Source organism: Chionomys nivalis, chromosome X, assembly GCF_950005125.1.
Source record: "Chionomys nivalis chromosome X, mChiNiv1.1, whole genome shotgun sequence".
Taxonomy (NCBI): Eukaryota; Metazoa; Chordata; class Mammalia; order Rodentia; family Cricetidae; genus Chionomys; species Chionomys nivalis.
Window position 1 is genome coordinate 99,437,236 of NC_080112.1, and position 17,351 is coordinate 99,454,586.

The 17,351-nt window shown below is 45.6% G+C and overlaps 1 protein-coding gene and 1 pseudogene across 1 annotated transcript; both read right to left on the bottom strand.

Annotated features, from left to right (window-relative positions):
* LOC130868537 (uncharacterized) overlaps positions 1 to 17,351 on the bottom strand; it is a 66,973-nt pseudogene that overhangs the window by 43,774 nt on the left and 5,848 nt on the right.
* Positions 104 to 4,803, bottom strand: Gprasp1 (G protein-coupled receptor associated sorting protein 1). Its single transcript, XM_057760454.1, has one exon. The coding sequence runs from the start codon at positions 4,492 to 4,494 to the stop codon at positions 478 to 480; it is 4,017 nt and encodes a 1,338-aa protein (XP_057616437.1). The 5' UTR covers positions 4,495 to 4,803; the 3' UTR covers positions 104 to 477.

The following is a 17,351-nucleotide window of genomic DNA, read 5'->3' on the forward strand; positions in this document are numbered from 1 at the left end:
TGAGATTTAATGCTGAGAAAAAGCTTCGGTAACAAACACACTACTCATACATTATCTGTGTGCATGTGCATGTTCATCCTTACAGTGAAGGCAAAAATTCTGCTAACTTTAACATAGAACTTTATTGAAGCACAAGACTCAAATAGATATACACAAGAACAACAATTAGAAGGGCATCTTATTTACAATGGCTCAGTCCACTTTAAACTCACATATTGAACATCACAATCAAGAAACAAGTATCATCAACAAGTGTGTTTTCAGTTGTATATTCATTTGGCATCAGAAAAGTGATACAGTTACACAGAGTTGGGTAAATTTATCACCACCATTAAAGAGGTACACTGGAACACAGAATCAGCTGTGAAGCAAAAGCATTATTTTGGGAGCATTTGACTCAGGAACACAAGGAACACTCAGGAACATAAGCAAATGGTTAAGCATATTAATTTCTCTTGCTCTGCTTCAGGGTCATTTTTAATTGTCAGGTTTGCGCTTCAGGGTCCTAGCATAAATTTCAATCTCTTGGAATGCAGAAATAAGTGGGTCAAGATTCACCACCACGTCATCATCATCATCATCATCGAATAGTTCTTCTTTTTGTATATTTTTGCTAATATTGTCAAATATCGCAAGAACCAGTTGAATGTTCTCACTTGAGTCCTCCCTACTAAAGAGGGCCATAAATTCTGACATTGACTCAGTAGACAGTAAGCGTTTTGTCATGAGAATGCTTTCAGACAAATTCAGGAGCAGTTTCAGAACATGAAGCCTTGTTTTGGTATCGCCTGAATTCAGTAAGTAGAAAAACCCAGCCAAATAATTGGCAACCACTTTGTGATAGTCAGAAGTAGCAGTGAGGTGTGTAATCATTGTCAGCCCAGACAACTGGTCAGAGGAATTTAACTCATAATCAAAGGTATCCTCACAAACATGACACACGTATGTCTGAATCATGTTTAGATCTGGATATGGTGGAGCCATGCTAACCATATTTTCCAAAAACCTTGTCCTGACACGGGTAGATGGATAGTTAAGTAAGGCTTCAATCAGTGAGATAACGCCCGAGTTTCTAATGAAATCACGAGTAAACTGAGAAGCGCTTCTCATGCCCATTGCAATCTTAGAGATTTCATGGATAAAAGGGTCTCGGTTTCTGTCCATTAATAAAAGAAGTTCCTCAAACTCCTCAGAACCAATTCTAAGATCACACTGTATGCAGCTACAAGACCAGCTCTCAGGCTGCACACTTTCCTTGGCCTTAAGGTGCTCTCGAATCTCCTGGACTGATCGGTAATTGGGATCATACTGAAATGGGAACTCAGGTAGAGGCTGATCTGGAGATTCCTGCTCTCCTTCTGTCTTAGGTTTTCCCCCAAACATTTCAGCAAACAGAGATGCTGCTTCTTTTGGGAATCTGAAGGGGCTTATGGATGGGAAGCCAGCCTTTCCCCATGGACCAGGCTTAAACTGAACAGTGACCTCGTCCCAGCTCTGGGGTCTGCGGGAAGGATCAGGTTCCTGCTCAGCTGAAGACTTAGGCTCGCAAACGGCCTTGAACACAGGGGTAGGATTTGATTCAAAACTAGTTTCATCCCCTTCCCAGAACCAGGATCCCACCATGGTTTCAGCTTCTGTATTAAATCCACAGTTATCTCCACTGTCAACCTTGTTAATCACCTCATCTTTTGGCCCTTGCTCATTTTCTGGATTGGACCCACTGATGGCAGTTTCAGAGTCTCCAGTGCCCTTGTCACTAGACCAGAAACGGGACCCAACAATCATTTTGCCCTCACCCTCTGGCTTGGACACACGGTTTGCTCCTATATTGCCATTTTTTGCAGCCCACATCAAAGACTCAAAAATTGCCTCCTCTTCAGTTTCTGACCCAGTTTCGACTGTCTGCGACACAGCCCCTATTTTGGCTTCTTCAGCCCAGAACCATGACCCAATAATTTTCTCCTCCTTAATTCCAGGAGTGGACTCAAAAGCACCCCTCCTCCTTGCATCTAGACTGGCCTCTTCCTTGCCCCAGAACCAGGATCCAATTGTATCTTCTTCCTCTTCGGATGCTACCTTGCTCTCTTCATTAATCTCAGGAGCTGGCTGAAATTTGTCCTCATCCCCAGCCCAAAACCAAGAGCCAATGATGTCTTCCTCTTCAGCTTCTGGCTTGGCTTCCTCTCTGGTAGTAGCCTCTACAATGGGTTCTTCATTTTCGTTCCAGAACCAAGAATTGAATGTGTTATCCTCCAAAGTTGGTAGCTTGATCTGTTCTCCAGTCTCATCATCTATATTTCCCTCTTCTGCAGCCCATAACCAGGACCCTGCAATGGCCTCCGTCTTTGGATAATTATTGGACCAGAGCCATGAATCAACAGTGTCCTCTTGCTCTCTCAGAGTAGACTTCAAGCTTTCTCTATTGGTAGGGCACAAACTGGGCTCTTTTGCCCAGAAGCAAGACCTTTTATTAGTGTCCTTAGCTTCTGCCACAGGCTTGTATCTGCTATCAGCTGCGTACTTCATATTGGCTTGTTCTCTGGCCCCAAACCAAGGTGATATAATGGGCTCTTCCTCATCCTCCAGGCTAGACTTACTATTAACTTCAGCCTCCACACTATTGTCTACTTTAGCCCAGAACCAGGGCCCAATGATGGGCTCCTCCTCAGCTCCTGCCATGATGTCAGAACAAGGTTCAGTCCCTAAATCCACATGTGTCTGCTTTTCAGACCAAAACCAAGGCACAAAGATTGTCCCTTTTGCAGATGCTGGCCTGGCCTGTTCTTCAACCTCAGCCTCTGTATTGGCTTTTCCAGCCCAGAACCAGGAATCTGTACCTTCTTTTTCCTCAGGCTTTGGCATCTTTTCACAACTGACTCCAACGGATCTCAAGCTGTTCTCACCAACGCCCCAGAACCAAGATCCAAAAATGGACTCATCGTCAGCCTGTAAGTTGACATCTTCATCATCAGCCCAGAACCAGGACCCAACAATGTTATCCTCCTCATTAGCTACTGGCATAGGCTTAGAGGTACCCTTAGGTTCGTTTTCCATACTGCTCTTCTTCTCAGAACCCAGAGAGAAACTATTAACTTGTTCCTCCTTATCCCTTGGTCTGGATTTCAGACAGGTCTCAGAGTCCACACTGGCTTCTTCTTCACTCCAGAACCAATCTCCAACAAAGGGTTCCTCCTCTACATACAGGCTGGCCTTAGTGCTCACCCTCTCTACCTTCCTGGACTCCTGGGTATCCCAGAACCAAGCCCCAATGAGGACTTCCTCCTCTGGTCTGGCTTCTTGTTTGGGATTTGCTTTGGCCTTGGTTTTCACTTCTTCCTTTGGCACTGCTCTGGTTTTGGGCTCTTTCTTTGTCTTAGACTTTGGAAAGGCACTAGCCTTCTCTTCAGGCATGAACCAGGACTCTTTTTTATTTGTATCTAGAGATCCAGACGGGACATCACTGCAAGCTTCTCGCTTGGCCTGGTGCCTGGCCCTCATATTGACCCCTTTCCTGGCTCTGGGTTTGGATCGAGATTTGGCCTCTTCTCCAGACCATAGCAAAGATTTTGCATGATTTTCACATTCAGATCCAGAGGTGGATTCAACACGGATCTCTTTCTTAGGCCTAAACCAGGACCTATTGTTGGGCTCTTCTTTGGGCCTAGACCAGACTTTAGGCTTTTCTTTGGCCCAGAACCAGGGAGTCTTAGCAGACTCATCCTCAGAATCAGAGCTAGAAATATTATAGAACTCTTGTTTGTTTTTGTGTCTAGGCATAGTATTTGCCTCTTGTTTGGCCATGTGCCTGAACCTGTTGTTATTGGCCTTCATGTTTTTCCTAGGACGAAATCTTGCACTAGTATCATCTCTGTTCCAGAAGGAGGAACTTCCTGAAGGTTTATCTGCCCATCTGAATTCAGAATTCTCATAAGCCTCTCCTTTGGGGATAGGCCTGGTACGGTACCAGGATCCCATACTGGTTCCCTCTTCTGAGCCATAGGAAGGCTGGAATCCTGCTTGAGGATGAGCCTTTTTGGGAAAACTCTCAGTGTCCATATTACCAAGTTCTCTATCTACAGACAGGCACTTAGCTTGAGCAACAGCCCCAGAATCAGTACTGACCAGTGGAGAGTCTGCACTACTGATCTGACATTGCTTGCCCATCCTTGACATGGGCTCTGCCCGAAACTTATTTGGGGCCCATACTTGGGCATCATTCTTCGACCGTGAAATAGGGATTGCCTTGGGTTTGCATTTAGCGTATGCCCCGCCTGGTGAACTGACTTCACTCCTAGGTCTTCCTCCAGGATTATTCTTAGGCTTCACTTTGGGCCGTGCTCCAGGCATGATCTGTGTTCTAACCTTGGGTCTGACCACCAACGGGACTTCATTCTCTACCCCTGCAACACTGTTATTGTTGGCATTGGCATTCTCATCCCCAGGCTTCCTTTCAGCCTTTGCCTGGGCACCAGGCTCAATCTCTGCCCTAGTCATGGTATATGTTCGATAAAGCCCTGATGTATACCGATCAACAACAGTAACCCTTCACAAGAAATCTGTTACAGGATTGATCTTCACAACACCCTTTGGTAAGAGAGGCTACGAGATTGAAAAGAACCAGACTGGAATGACAATCCAGCACTCAAGGAGGCTCCTACCCAAGCAGTCTCAGTCAATAACACAGATACAGTGCAGAGGAGGCGAAACCAAGCTGGAGGAAGATGGACAGGTCCTAGGTGGGCGCAGACCTGTTGACTGCACTGGTCAGCAGCAAGCGCAGAATCACCAAGCAGCCACTGTAGGTGATCTAGGAAGAGAAAAAAAGAGCAAGTCAGTCCTATACAGTTCGCTTGCCTCCTGGAGAAACTTACACAGAGACATTGGTGAATGATGGTGAGTGGAACAGCTCAGCTAGGAGAAAACCTCTATGTTCCTCTTGCCTGCTGGAACACAGGTGCAGGGTTGAGGAGACAGTGCACACGCTAGAAATGAAGACAGAGGGGAGCCCCAATCTCTCAGTAGTCAGTCTTGTTGATCTCTACTGCCCTCATCTAAACGTGAACCCTCACCCATACCCACCTTCACCGATGTGGAGCAATTCCCTCCTCTCTTCTATGTCCAGGTGGTGTTAAGATCAACAGCGGACGGCAGGAAGTCCTACAAATGCATAAAAGAAAATGGAGGCTCGGTGCCTGCTACGTGGGCACACATCTCTGAGCCCAATCCAACAACAAAACCATGCCTGCTTTCTGCCTAAAGTTCCTGTTCCCTGGTCCCAGCTCTCATGTCTTGTCCTATGGATCATAGTCTAATTCACATCTACCTCAACATTCCTAGGAGCTCTGAAAGGAAACAAAGGATGCTGTGGCAGTGAGCAAATTTAGGGGACAGCAAAGACATCATGCATCCTCTTAGGTTAGAGCAGTCTGCATCTGCCTCCTCAGTTCCTGGGTCCTCCACTGCCCCCCATTCTCACCAACCTCCAGAGATCCGAGACAGTCTCCTCGATGACTGTTTTCTTTCTTGCAGAGCTGACAAGACTTAAAGCAGGTCTGTGGACAAAGAGGAAAATGTAAGACAATCAGGACATGATGGCAGCAGCTGTGGGCAGATTTAGGGGACAGCAAAGACATCATGCATCCTCTTAGGTTAGAGCAATCTGCATCTGACTCCTCAGTTCCTGGGTCCTCCACTGCCCCCCATTCTCACCAACCTCCAGAGATCCGAGACAGTCTCCTTGATGCCTATTTTCTTTCGTACAGAGCTGACAAGACTTAAAGCAGGTCTGTGGACAAAGAGGAAAATGTAAGACAATCAGGACATGATGGCAGCAGCTGTGGGCAGATTTAGGGGACAGGAAAGACATCATGCATCCTCTTAGGTTACAGCAATCTGCATCTGCCTCCTCAGTACCTGGGTCTTCCACTGCCTAGATTCTTACCAACCTCCAGAGATCTTGAGATGCTCTCTTCAATGCTCTTCTCTTTCTTACAAACTGATCAGACTTAAAGCAGGTCTGTGGACAAAGAGGAAAATGTAAGACAATCAGGACATGATGGCAGCAGCTGTGGGCAGATTTAGGGGACAGGAAAGACATCATGCATCCTCTTGGGTTGAGCATTCTGCATTTGTTTCCTCAGTACCTGGGTCCTCTACTGCCCACGATTCTCACCAACCTCCAGAGATCTTGAGACAATCTCCTCGATGCCTATTTTCTTTCTCGCAGAACTGATCAGACTTAAAGCAGGCCTGTGAACAAAGAGATGAAACGCTAGGCAATCGGGAAATGATGGCAGCAGCTGATCTTCTTGAGAAGAACACCACAAAGGAGAAGACTGTGTGTCTTTCATCATTTAGGGTCCTACTGCTGGAACATTCTAGTTTTATTTTGCCTGGCTGCAGGGTTCCTGAGGGTAACACCCACTTCCTGATGTCATACTTATTAGTTCTGCCATTCTCCAGATTCACCACTAGGTGGCCACATTTCCTTTTCTTGCGCAGCAAAAAATGGGGGAAGGGCGCAGCACATTCTAGAAAGCAGGTACTGAAGTGGTCCTTGGATTTATGACTCCGTTATCATCCCCAAACCACCTTTTCAGACCCCAAATTTGGGAGGGAGGGAGGGAGGGAGGGAGGGAGGGAGGGAGGGAGGGAGGGAGGGAGGGAGGGAGGGAGGGAGGGGAAGGGCATTGGGGAAAGTACCTGAAAGGCTGTGAGAAATGAGATTAGGAGAGAGACACTAATGCATACCCCACCTGTCTGATCTGTCACCCCCACCATTTTCGCATCTCCACTAACAGTCTGGTGCCCACTCCCATTGCCACACACCTCCAGAAATCCACGCCATTTTCTTGTTCCTCTTTCCTCAAGCCTCTGGTATACAGATGCTCACTGTGGCCTGTCAGAACACGCCAGACCTACCGCGCAGACAGGAGACTTTGCCATCAAGCAGGAGCCTGTGGAAAGGGACAGCACCCAGGGCGCAGGGTACAAGGGTCCCACTCCGGAAACAGATCAGCGCGCTGGTAGCCTAGGCAACTCACCACCCCCACCAGCTGAGCTGGCCCCAGAGATGGACACCCGCCCCGCACCCACGGGCTCGCGGGCTCCCGCCCCCCCCAACTCCCGCAGCAGCCTCCCCTGAACCCGTGGGCTCCAGGGCGACCCCCTACCCCAATATCGCACCGTTATTTCTCCCGCGCCTGCCTATTCCGTAACCTCTGCAGGGTCCAGACACCGAGGAGGGCGGGGCACGAGCGCTGGGAAACCCCACTAGGCTGTCTACCCCGCCAGCCTCCAGACCATCACAGCCAGTCACTCCAGCCGCCCCCTTGGTCCTCAGCCCGAGCGGCGTTCCCGCTTCCTCCTCCCGCCTAGGATCTCCGGGAACCGCGCACCACTCCGGGGAGCCCCCGCGACCCGCTCGCCCCCACTGCACTGTCAGGGCCGGGCGGTGGTCCGCAGAGCGCGGCCGCCCGAGCCCTCGACACACCCCCACTTGCCTGGCCAGGCGCACGGCCCAGGTCTGCGGGCTTCCCCGCGTCCCCCGTCTGCTCTCGGCTGTGCTCGGTCCTCCGCAGCTCCTCTCTCTGGGCTCTCGGCGCTTTGCGCGCGAGTGGAATGGCAGAGACGCGTCCCGCCCCCACGCCTCTGCAGCAAACGGGCAGGGGCTGTTGCGCAGGATGCGGCAGGCACAGCTCGCCTCGAGGGTGTCGGGAAGGGGGCGGAGGGATATGGCGCACGGGCTCGACGCCCCCTCCCGGGCCCACCGTAGTTCCGACTCCGAGAGGGCGGGGCCGCACGCAGCCCAGCGCCCCTGGGGAGGGGGTGGGTCGCACAGTGAGCTCCTGCAGCCCCCTGCTCACCCTAACCAGAGACCACCACCACTTTTCTGGTGCCACTCCAGGGTGGGGGGTGCCTGAGAGCTAGGGTCTATGAGGGCTTTGGGGAGGAGGGGACTACATGAAGGGGGGTGTCTGGAGTTGGGGAGCAGGAGGCAGCGGAGGGATACTGAGTGGGCCCCTAGGTACATCAGCACTTCAAAACGAGGCTGGACATTGCCTGCCCCTCCCTGCTTCCCCCTCTACCCACTCATATGACGCCAGTGGAAGTGGGGGGCGGGGGACACTCAGTACTGCAGCCTGAGAGGGGACAGGTGACCTAGCAACAGACAGCCAGTAGGTTGTTCCTGTTGGTTCTCCCATGTTTTTTCTCACTGGTTCATGCAGCCATGAAGAGGAGGGGGGCTCTTCTGTCTCTAAGGGATCTGAAGTGGGGGCTTCTGTTACATCCTCCCCCTCCTCAACTACCCTTATTCTAAAGGGAAGACCACACTATGCCTGGCCTCCCAACCTCCCAAATCGACCACCGGTTTGCTCCTACAGATAATTCTTTCTGTCACAGTGTGTGTGTGTGTGTGTGTGTGTGTGTGTGTGGTGTATGTGTGTGTGATGTATTTTGTGTGTCTGTGTGTGGTGTGTGTGTGGTGGTGGGGGTGTGCGGGGGGGGGTGTGCGGGGGTGTGTGTGGCGCATGCGCCTGTTAAAGTGTGCTTTTCATTCTACCTTTGTGGGGAAAACGCAGTTGCATTAAGCACACACTGAAGCTGTTGGACTTGTCCATTTAGAAATTCATTTAAGCAGCTGCCCAGTGTTTCACAGAGCAACAACCCGAAGTCCATACCCAGGATACGTAAACATGTTATTTGGCCAAGGAGAATTGAGGTTCAGGTAGAACTAAGGCTGTTAATAGTGGAATTTAGCAAAAAATTATGCTAGATCATTCTAGCTAATGTAACTGCAAGGGTACTTAGGTATGACTGGCAAAGGCCTAAGAGTTTGTGTCTCAGGAAAGCAGCATTAGTAAAGCAAAACAAAACCATTGTTGCCTTTGAAGAGGGAAAGAAGCCAGAACCCATGGAATGCAGGTTGTCCGCAGAAGCTATAAAAGATATTCTTCCATAGACATCCCTGAAAGAAAGGAGCTGTTTGATTTAGTATAGTAAGGCCCTTTCTGTATCCAAGGCTATATAATATTGTCTGTCTCATTTTAAGCCACTAAATTTATAGTGATTGTGATAGCAGGAACAAAATATATATGCCATCCTTATTCATAATGTCCAACACCCCCTCCCCTTAACTGTCTTTACTGCACATCAATGCCCTGGAAGAATTCACATTGTGTATGACTTTTCACGGGAATTAATACCAATCCTGTTTCAGAAATATAACTAAAATAACCCCAGTACAAAATTGGCTCACATAGGTGGAGGTTTATTGTCCTTTCTTGTTGCTGTGGTGCTCCTGAGGATTGAACTCAAGTTCTTGAGCATGCTAGACAAGCAATCTGCCAGTGAGTTCTATCCATAGCACTGCTTAAACATTGTACTGGGAAATGGGTCTCAGCAAGTTGCCCAGGCTGATCTTAAGTTTGCCATGCAGCCCAAGCTGTCCTCAGACTTACAATTCTGTTTCAGATGTCAGAGGGGATTACATGTGTGAGCAACCATGCTCCTAACCCCAAGTACCAGTATCTTTTTACCCATTTACTTACTGATAGGATTGGTTCTAGCAATAGTTGAAAAATCTGTTGGATAATCTCCTGTCAATTCATCTACAAACTAAAGCCATTGAATGGCTAACAATTATTGATCAAAGGGGCCCTATGGAAAGCCTTTTATGTATTGATCTATTGATTCAATATCATCTTGAACTAAGATGCTGACCTATATTATGACTGCTAGACATGATTTACTTCCTTCAAAAATGCATTCAAGTCCAATGTCCAACAATGACTATTGTTCTCCCATCTTTATTTTCTGTGCAACCTGGACTTGTCTCTGAAATATAAAATTCAGAAACAAGTTACAAACATTAACCCTGGGACAAAGAGGCAGCTGTGCTCCCTTCCAGCACCTCACTTACTTTTCTCTTCCTCGTCTCCTTTGCCTCTCGTGTTTGCTCATGAACTTGCACAGTGGCATGCTTACTGCCATTATGGCTCACAGTATCTCCTCTTGTACCTCTCAAGGAACTGCTACTAAAGACTGAGGTCAACTTACCGCTCTACTGACCTCCATGTCCCTCAGTTAAGCCTTCTTTAACAAACTCTCTTCTAGATTAGGTTGGGCCAAGTTCTGTGTGTTCTTAAAATGGATTTTTCTTTACCTGGACTCCAGAAGCTTCATGCTACAGTTAGAATTATGGATATTCCCCAAAAGTCTGTGTATCCCTTTTCTTTTATCTTGATAGGTGGGCACTGAGAAGTTTTGTTCTGCTGTGTGTGTGTGCCATGATCTTGCTGCAGTCACTGGATCATGGACTAAAACCCCCAAAATTGTGAGCCAAAACCCCTTTTCTCTTTATAAGTTGATTACCATAGGTACTTTCTTATACTGATGAACAGCTAATCTATTGTACGCAGGAAATTGAATCTCTCCAGTCAAGACAAAGTAAATAAAATTGGGTGAAATACCCCCAAAATATGTACTTCTAATGCGGGAAAGAGATGCTCTGGGCAGTATCTTGGACTGTTTCTACTACTTGAGATGGTACATTTACAGAATTGGGAGAGGCCACATCTAAGAATATTTTCAGGTTATATCAAATCAGGTTCTATACATACCTATAACCCCAGAACTTGGGGTAGAGGGCAGAGACAGTAGAATCACCACAAGTTCAATGTTCAAGACCAGTCTGACCAGCCAAGGTTACATAGTACGATTTTCTATCTCAAAATAACAGAAAGACAGAGAAGGAGAATAAGAAGAAAAATGGTGTGAATTGGGAAAACAGCTAGGAACAATGTCCTTAGGCCATGAATAATGACTGGTTTATCTTCGGGAAGTACAGCTGCTCTAATGGCAACACTGTAATTAGGAATTTTCTTTGTCCTGTGTCCAGCACATGTCCTCCCCTATACATTTGTCATAACAAAGGCATGTTTCTAAGTGATCTCAGAACAATTATTTCCAAATAAACTCTAAAGCACATTACTGTGTTACTGACATAAGGACAAAGTGTGTCCTACACAAAGGAAAACAGCCTATTATCCAACATGGCTTAAAGTTTTGGCTATTACTTAGTTTTGACACCATCTAGATTCTGTATAGGGTGTTGTTTGGGGAAATGCAAGGGAACAGATGGAGACACTTAAGCGCCTGGCAATATAAAGCTAAGAATGGCAGCAGCAGCTGCAAGAACCATGGTAAAAATCACTGAAATTCTGAACATGGGAAATACTCCTTGAAATGTTTACAATTATAGGAGCTGAGGAGGGGAGTTAACCAGCTTTGTGTGGACAAGAAATTGTAAATGCACACATTTAAAGAAAGTAATATAAATGAATGGAATGCCAAACTTAACGTCTCAAAATATAAAGTGTGAGAAGTCAGTCCATATTCCTGTTTTGTTTTTGTGTGTGTGTGTGTTTTTTTTTGGGGGGGTGGGTGTTTCTTATTACCTAACTATGACCTTCTGCTTCTTCATGAGAAGACCTCATCATGACCCTCCATTAGTCCAGAAAAATGGGGAAAGTCAGGAAAATAGAAGTAATTCTCTTTCTTAAATCCTTGGTTAGGAAATTTCCACCCACATTCCCAGTACTACCCTTCCCAACTTCACGTCACATATATCATATTACCCCCTTTTCAGTTCTCCCCAAGCCTTTCATTTTTCTCATGTTCACCCTTCTAGTTTCTTGTCCTCCACACATACTCTCTCCAAATGTATATACATACAAAGAAAGAAACTGAAATCTGGAATCCACACAGTAGCAAAAATATTCAGTATTTGTCTTGAAATAATCCAATTTTAAAAGACAACGTGTAGGCCAGCAGAGTATCAGGAAGTAGGACACCTGTTTGCCCTTAGGCTGCAGGACTTAGGTTCAGTACTTGCAAGCCACCTGGTGGAGGGAGATCACCAATTATGACAAGCTGGGCTCTAATCTTCACTGAAAAAGAATGGCCCCTACAGGCGCAGGTGTTTGAATGCTTAGGGAGTGGTACTGTTTGAAAAGATTAGGAAGTGTGTCCTTGTTGAAGGAAGTATGCCACTGGGTGAGCTTTGAGGTTTTAGAGAGCCAAGCCAGGCCCAGCGGCTCTCTTCCTGCTGCTGGTGGATCTGGATCTAGACTCTCTCCTACTTTCCAGCATCTTGTCTGCCCATGTGTCACCATGCTCTCTGCCATGATGATAATGGAGTAAACCTAATAAACTGTAAGTTAACCACAATCAAATGTTTTCCTTTACAAAAGTTGCCATGCTCATGGTGTCTCTTCACAGCAAGAACACCAAGGCATTCACATATCTGTCATAGAAGGGTTCTCTCTCTCTCTCTCTCTCTCTCTCTCTCTCTCTCTCTCTCTCTCTCTCAAACACACACACACACACACGCACACATGCACACACACACACACGCACAAAGACAATATGCTATTTGAATCCAATTATATGACATATTGAAATGGTAAAACTATGGAGATAGAAACAAGTTAGTGCTTAGGATTGGAGGTGTACCTCAGTCAGTAGAGTGCTTGCTAGCAAGCGAGACATCCTCAGTTCAAGTCCCAACACTTCAAGAGACTAGTTTTCCAGGCATGGTAATACATGTCTGTAATACCAGCAGGAGCAGAAGGATCACTCCAAATTCTAGGCCAGCTTGGCCTACAAAGCAATTTCCATGCTAGCCATGTCTAGGTAGTTAGGACTTGTCTCAAAACAATGTACAAATTAAGTGGTTTCCAGGGTTGAGTTAGAGAAAGATGACAGAAGTATTTTAGATAGAGCAGTGAAATATTTTGCATGATATTATGATGGAAGACACATGTCACTATATTATATATCTGAGTCCCGATATAAATTCATGAGTAAGTCCCGAGATAAAGAATAGAGTTTGCGTGATGATACTGTGTCAACATAGATTCATCAGTTGTAACAAATGCACCACCTGCAGAACTGTTGTCGGCAGTTGTAGAAGAATATGCACAGAGATATGAGATATATGGATATTTTCATTCTTTCCATTAACTTCCACTATGAATATAAAACTTGTCTTAAAAATAATTTTGAAATAGCCTCCTCTCTATCAAAATAGTCCCATCAGTATTGAAACATGCTATACTGTCTCCCATTTTGAAAATAAAACTCCCCTATTCCTGTATCATTCCATAGCTACTGTCCCATTCCTCCTCTTTTGCCACAAATAAGCTAGCATAGGTGTCTGTACTGAACGTCCTGATGCGATCTTCTTTCTTTTGAAACCACTCGACTCCTTAATCTCCAACATCCAATGACATTTCACTACTTCACTATAGTTTCTTTCATCTTGACTGCCAATGGTCTTTATGTTGGGAAAGTGAAAAGGTTTCTGGACCTATCATCATAGAGATCATATAATTTATCATCTGAATCATGACTCTAATGAGAGTAAAAAGTGTATTGTCAATCAAGTCTTGTGAAACCAACATAAATTAGGATTGTCCTGAGACACTAAAGTTATTTGGCCTCTTTACTAATCACTTGTGTTGAGTGTCACTGACATTGCATCTTTGAAACACCTTCATTTAATTTCCAAGAGAGCTAAGGTTTCTCATACATTTCTATCTTATTGGCTACTGCTCATCACACCAGCTTCTTAGCTTTCTTTGGCTTTGCTAGTTCATTCACATCTTATGTATTGCAACACTGAAATGTCCCAAAGTTTATTCTTTGAATGTCTTCCCTTAGTGCCCAACATCATTTATATTCCTTAGTCATCACATCCATTCTTTTACCTTTAAACATTCTGTCTTTACTTTGGTGCTTCCTAAATTTCTATGTTGATGGAGGAAGGTCATTGGTTAATTAATAAAGAAACTGCTTGGCCTGATAGGTTAGAACATAGGTGGGTGGAGGAAACAGAACAGAATGCTGGGAGGAAGAGGAAGTGAGCTCAGATGCAGGGCAGCTCCTCTCAGAGCCAGACGCGATGCAGCCAGCCACCAGGTCAGACATGCTGAATCTTTCCCGGTAAGCGCACCTAGTCGTGCTATGCAGATTATTAGAAATGGGCTAAATTAATATGTGAGAATTAGCCTAGAAGAGGCTAGATATAATGGGCCAAGCAGTGATTAAAAGAATACAGTTTATGTGTTGTTATTTTGGGGCATAAGCTAGCCAGGCGGCTGGGAGCCGGGTGGCAGGAACGCAGCCCGCAGCTCCCACAACACTATGTCTAGTTTGGATCTCTCTCAAAAATCTGAGAAGCATATGTCCAATTGCTCACTTTCAATCTACATGTAGATAGCTAAAAGGCATCTCAAACTCAGTAAGTTCTGAACTGAGCCCCTGATCTTCTCTCCAACATCTGTTCCTGCCAATCTTCATCCATATCACTAAGGGTTCTTTATTCAGAGCCACACAGCATCTGAATTACTGATTTCCGTTTCTATTTTATGTTCAATCCACTTACGAAAGCCATTTGCTTTACCTCCAAAACACATCAGAAAAGTGCCTACTACCACCATTATCCACAACCAACTCCTCATCCAAAACCACTATCATCAATGTGTGGGGCACTGTTGTTTTATAATTTACAAGTAAGTCTCTGAATTTCCATTCAGGTTTCCCTAAAGTACATTTTTTTTCACACAGTAGCAAGGATCATTCATTAAAAAATGTATGTCAGATTACAGTGATCCATTTGTCAAAACCTTCTAATGGTTTTCAACAAGCCTCAGAACAAAATCCCAACTCCTTTTCACAGTGAGTCTCTACCTCACATGGGTTGGCTCTCGTCTCACACACTAAAATAAGCTCTGTTCACTGTTTCTTTGCTGTCTTCATTTTTTTCTATAGTGCTGGGGACTGAATCCAAAGTTTTGTACATGGTAAGTAGTCAGCCTTACCATTTGTCAGCCACACCAGTAAATATAATTCTCTATTTTAGCCACACCAATTATGTTCCTGTTTTTAAAAACAACCCAAGAAGTTCATTTGTTCCTTCTCAGGCTTAGATTACTCTACCACACAGAGTCCTGTCTCACTCTTTCATTTCATCTCATGCATTTTACTTATAGAGAACTTGTCTGAGTATCTCATCTAAAATAATATTCCTACATTCTAACATTCACTAGCCTCATACACTATGATTTGTTCCTATCATTTATTACTATCTATTCAGTCTTCTCTCATATATTACATCCCGGCTGAAGCCTCCTCTCTGCCCACTCCTATCAGTTCTCCCTTCAAATCTACTGCTCCTCGATTTCCCTTCAGACAAGAGCAGGCTCCCCAGGGATACATCGAGGGTGTCCCTGCATGGAGGCTCAGAGAGGCCATTGCATGCAGCTGTGAAGGTGAAGCCTGGATTTCACTGGCGGCCACAGGATGTTGGGGATGAGATGCCACAGTCATGGATACTTGTCAAGAAGAGCTGCTAACAGGGTGTGGAACCAGGTCTAGAGAGAGAAGCGTGTTGCACTAACAAAGATGATAGAGTTGAAGATCTGAAGACTGTTTTGACATCGGACATGGAGACACAGAGTAGAGTTTGTCCTGCTGAGTTTTGGTCTTACATTGGTCCGGTATTTCCTCACTATTCCCCACTTTCTTCTCTTTTGGAATGGTAATGTATATTGTGTATCACTGTATGTTGAAAGCATGTGATCTGCTTGTTCATTTTGATTTTACAGGAAGTTACAGCTAAGAGATTGCCATGAATATCAGAGAGTTTGGACTTTGGACTTTTAAACAGTATTGAGATAGTTACAGACTATGGGGATTTTTGAAGTTGGACTGAATGGATATTTACATTACGATATGGTGATATAGGTGGGTCTTCTACCTATCTGTTGCTTTCATTAGTTAATTAATAAAGAAAACTGCTTAGCCTGATATGTCAGAACATAGGTAGGCAGGGAAGACAGAACAGAATGCTGGGAATAAGGCAATGAGGCAGACACCATAGCTCTCCTCTCTGAGATGGACACAGGTTAGAATCTTCCTAGTAAGCCACCACCTTGTGGTGCTACAAACATTAATAGAAACGTACTGGCTTTGTGGGAACCTAGGCAGTTTGGATGCTCACCTTACTAGACCTGGATGGAGGTGGGTGGTCCTTGGACTTCCCACAGGGCAGGGAACCCGAATTACTCTTAGGGATGACGAGGGAGGGGGACTTGATGGGGGAGGGGGAGGGAAATGGGAGGCGGTGGCGGGGAGAAGGCAGAAATCTTTAAGAAAGAAAGAAAGAAAGAAAGAAAGAGAGAGAGAGAGAGAGAGAGAGAGAGAGAAAGAGAGAAAGAGAGAAAGAGAGAAAGAAAGAAAGAAATGGGTTAATCAAGATGTGAGAGTTAGCCAATAAGAGGCTACAGATAACGGACCAGGCAGTGTTTAAATGAATACAATTTGTGTGTTGTTATTTTGGGTGTAAAGCTAGCTGTGCAGGAGCCAGGCAGGAACGCAGCCCTCAGTTCCTTCTACAATTGGTGCTCCAACGTGATGGACTAAATCCACTTAAAAACCTGAGAGGGCTTTCAAAAAAGGAGTGAGGGCCGTGCAGTGGTGAAGAACGCCTTTAATCTCAGCACTCGGGAGGCAGAGGCAGGCAGATCTCTGTGAGTTCGAGGCCAGCCTGGTCTACAAAGGGAGTTCCAGGAGAGGCTTCAAATCTACAGAGAAACCCTGTCTGGAAAAAACATAAATAAATAAATAAATAAATAAATAAATAAATAAATAAAGGAGTGAGAGTTTAACACAGCTGTTTGCTAGGATGTGCCTTAGAGAGATTTCCTGTTTCAGCAATAGCGGCAGAAAAAAAGCTGAGTCATTTTAAAACATGGCTACCTGGGGCTGTGGCGTCAGTGCAAACTCTGGCTTTAAAGTATTTCAATGGCTTTTATGGGACTGGATGTGTGTGTGCCTACTCAGGATGGGGAAGAATGTACTCTGAGACCATGCCTGTGCTCCCCACATGGGCAGACTGTGGGATCAGGCTTAGGCAGGAGGGAAAGCATGGCCAATTCCTACCGCCATACGGAGATACGGTTCCAGGCTGTGCAGTGCTCTGCCTGTCAGATGTGCCTGTAACTTGGATGAAAAGAGTTTCTGTGCCACAGGCTTAATCTCAGAATTAAACTGCTGAGTGTGGCTCCTACCTGGTGGCCCCAGAGCTAGTAGAAAATGGTATGTCCTCCATTTTGAAATTGGAGAGTGGTGGAGCCAACATCCAGAGCAGCCTGTGGCTCTGCAGCTCAGAGGCACAACTGATTCAGTCACAAGTGGCTCTGCCCACAGTACCTGTTTTGACCTAGGAATGTCACAGCTTAGATTCTTAAGTGCTTAGTGATTTAAAACTGCAAAACAAAAATACT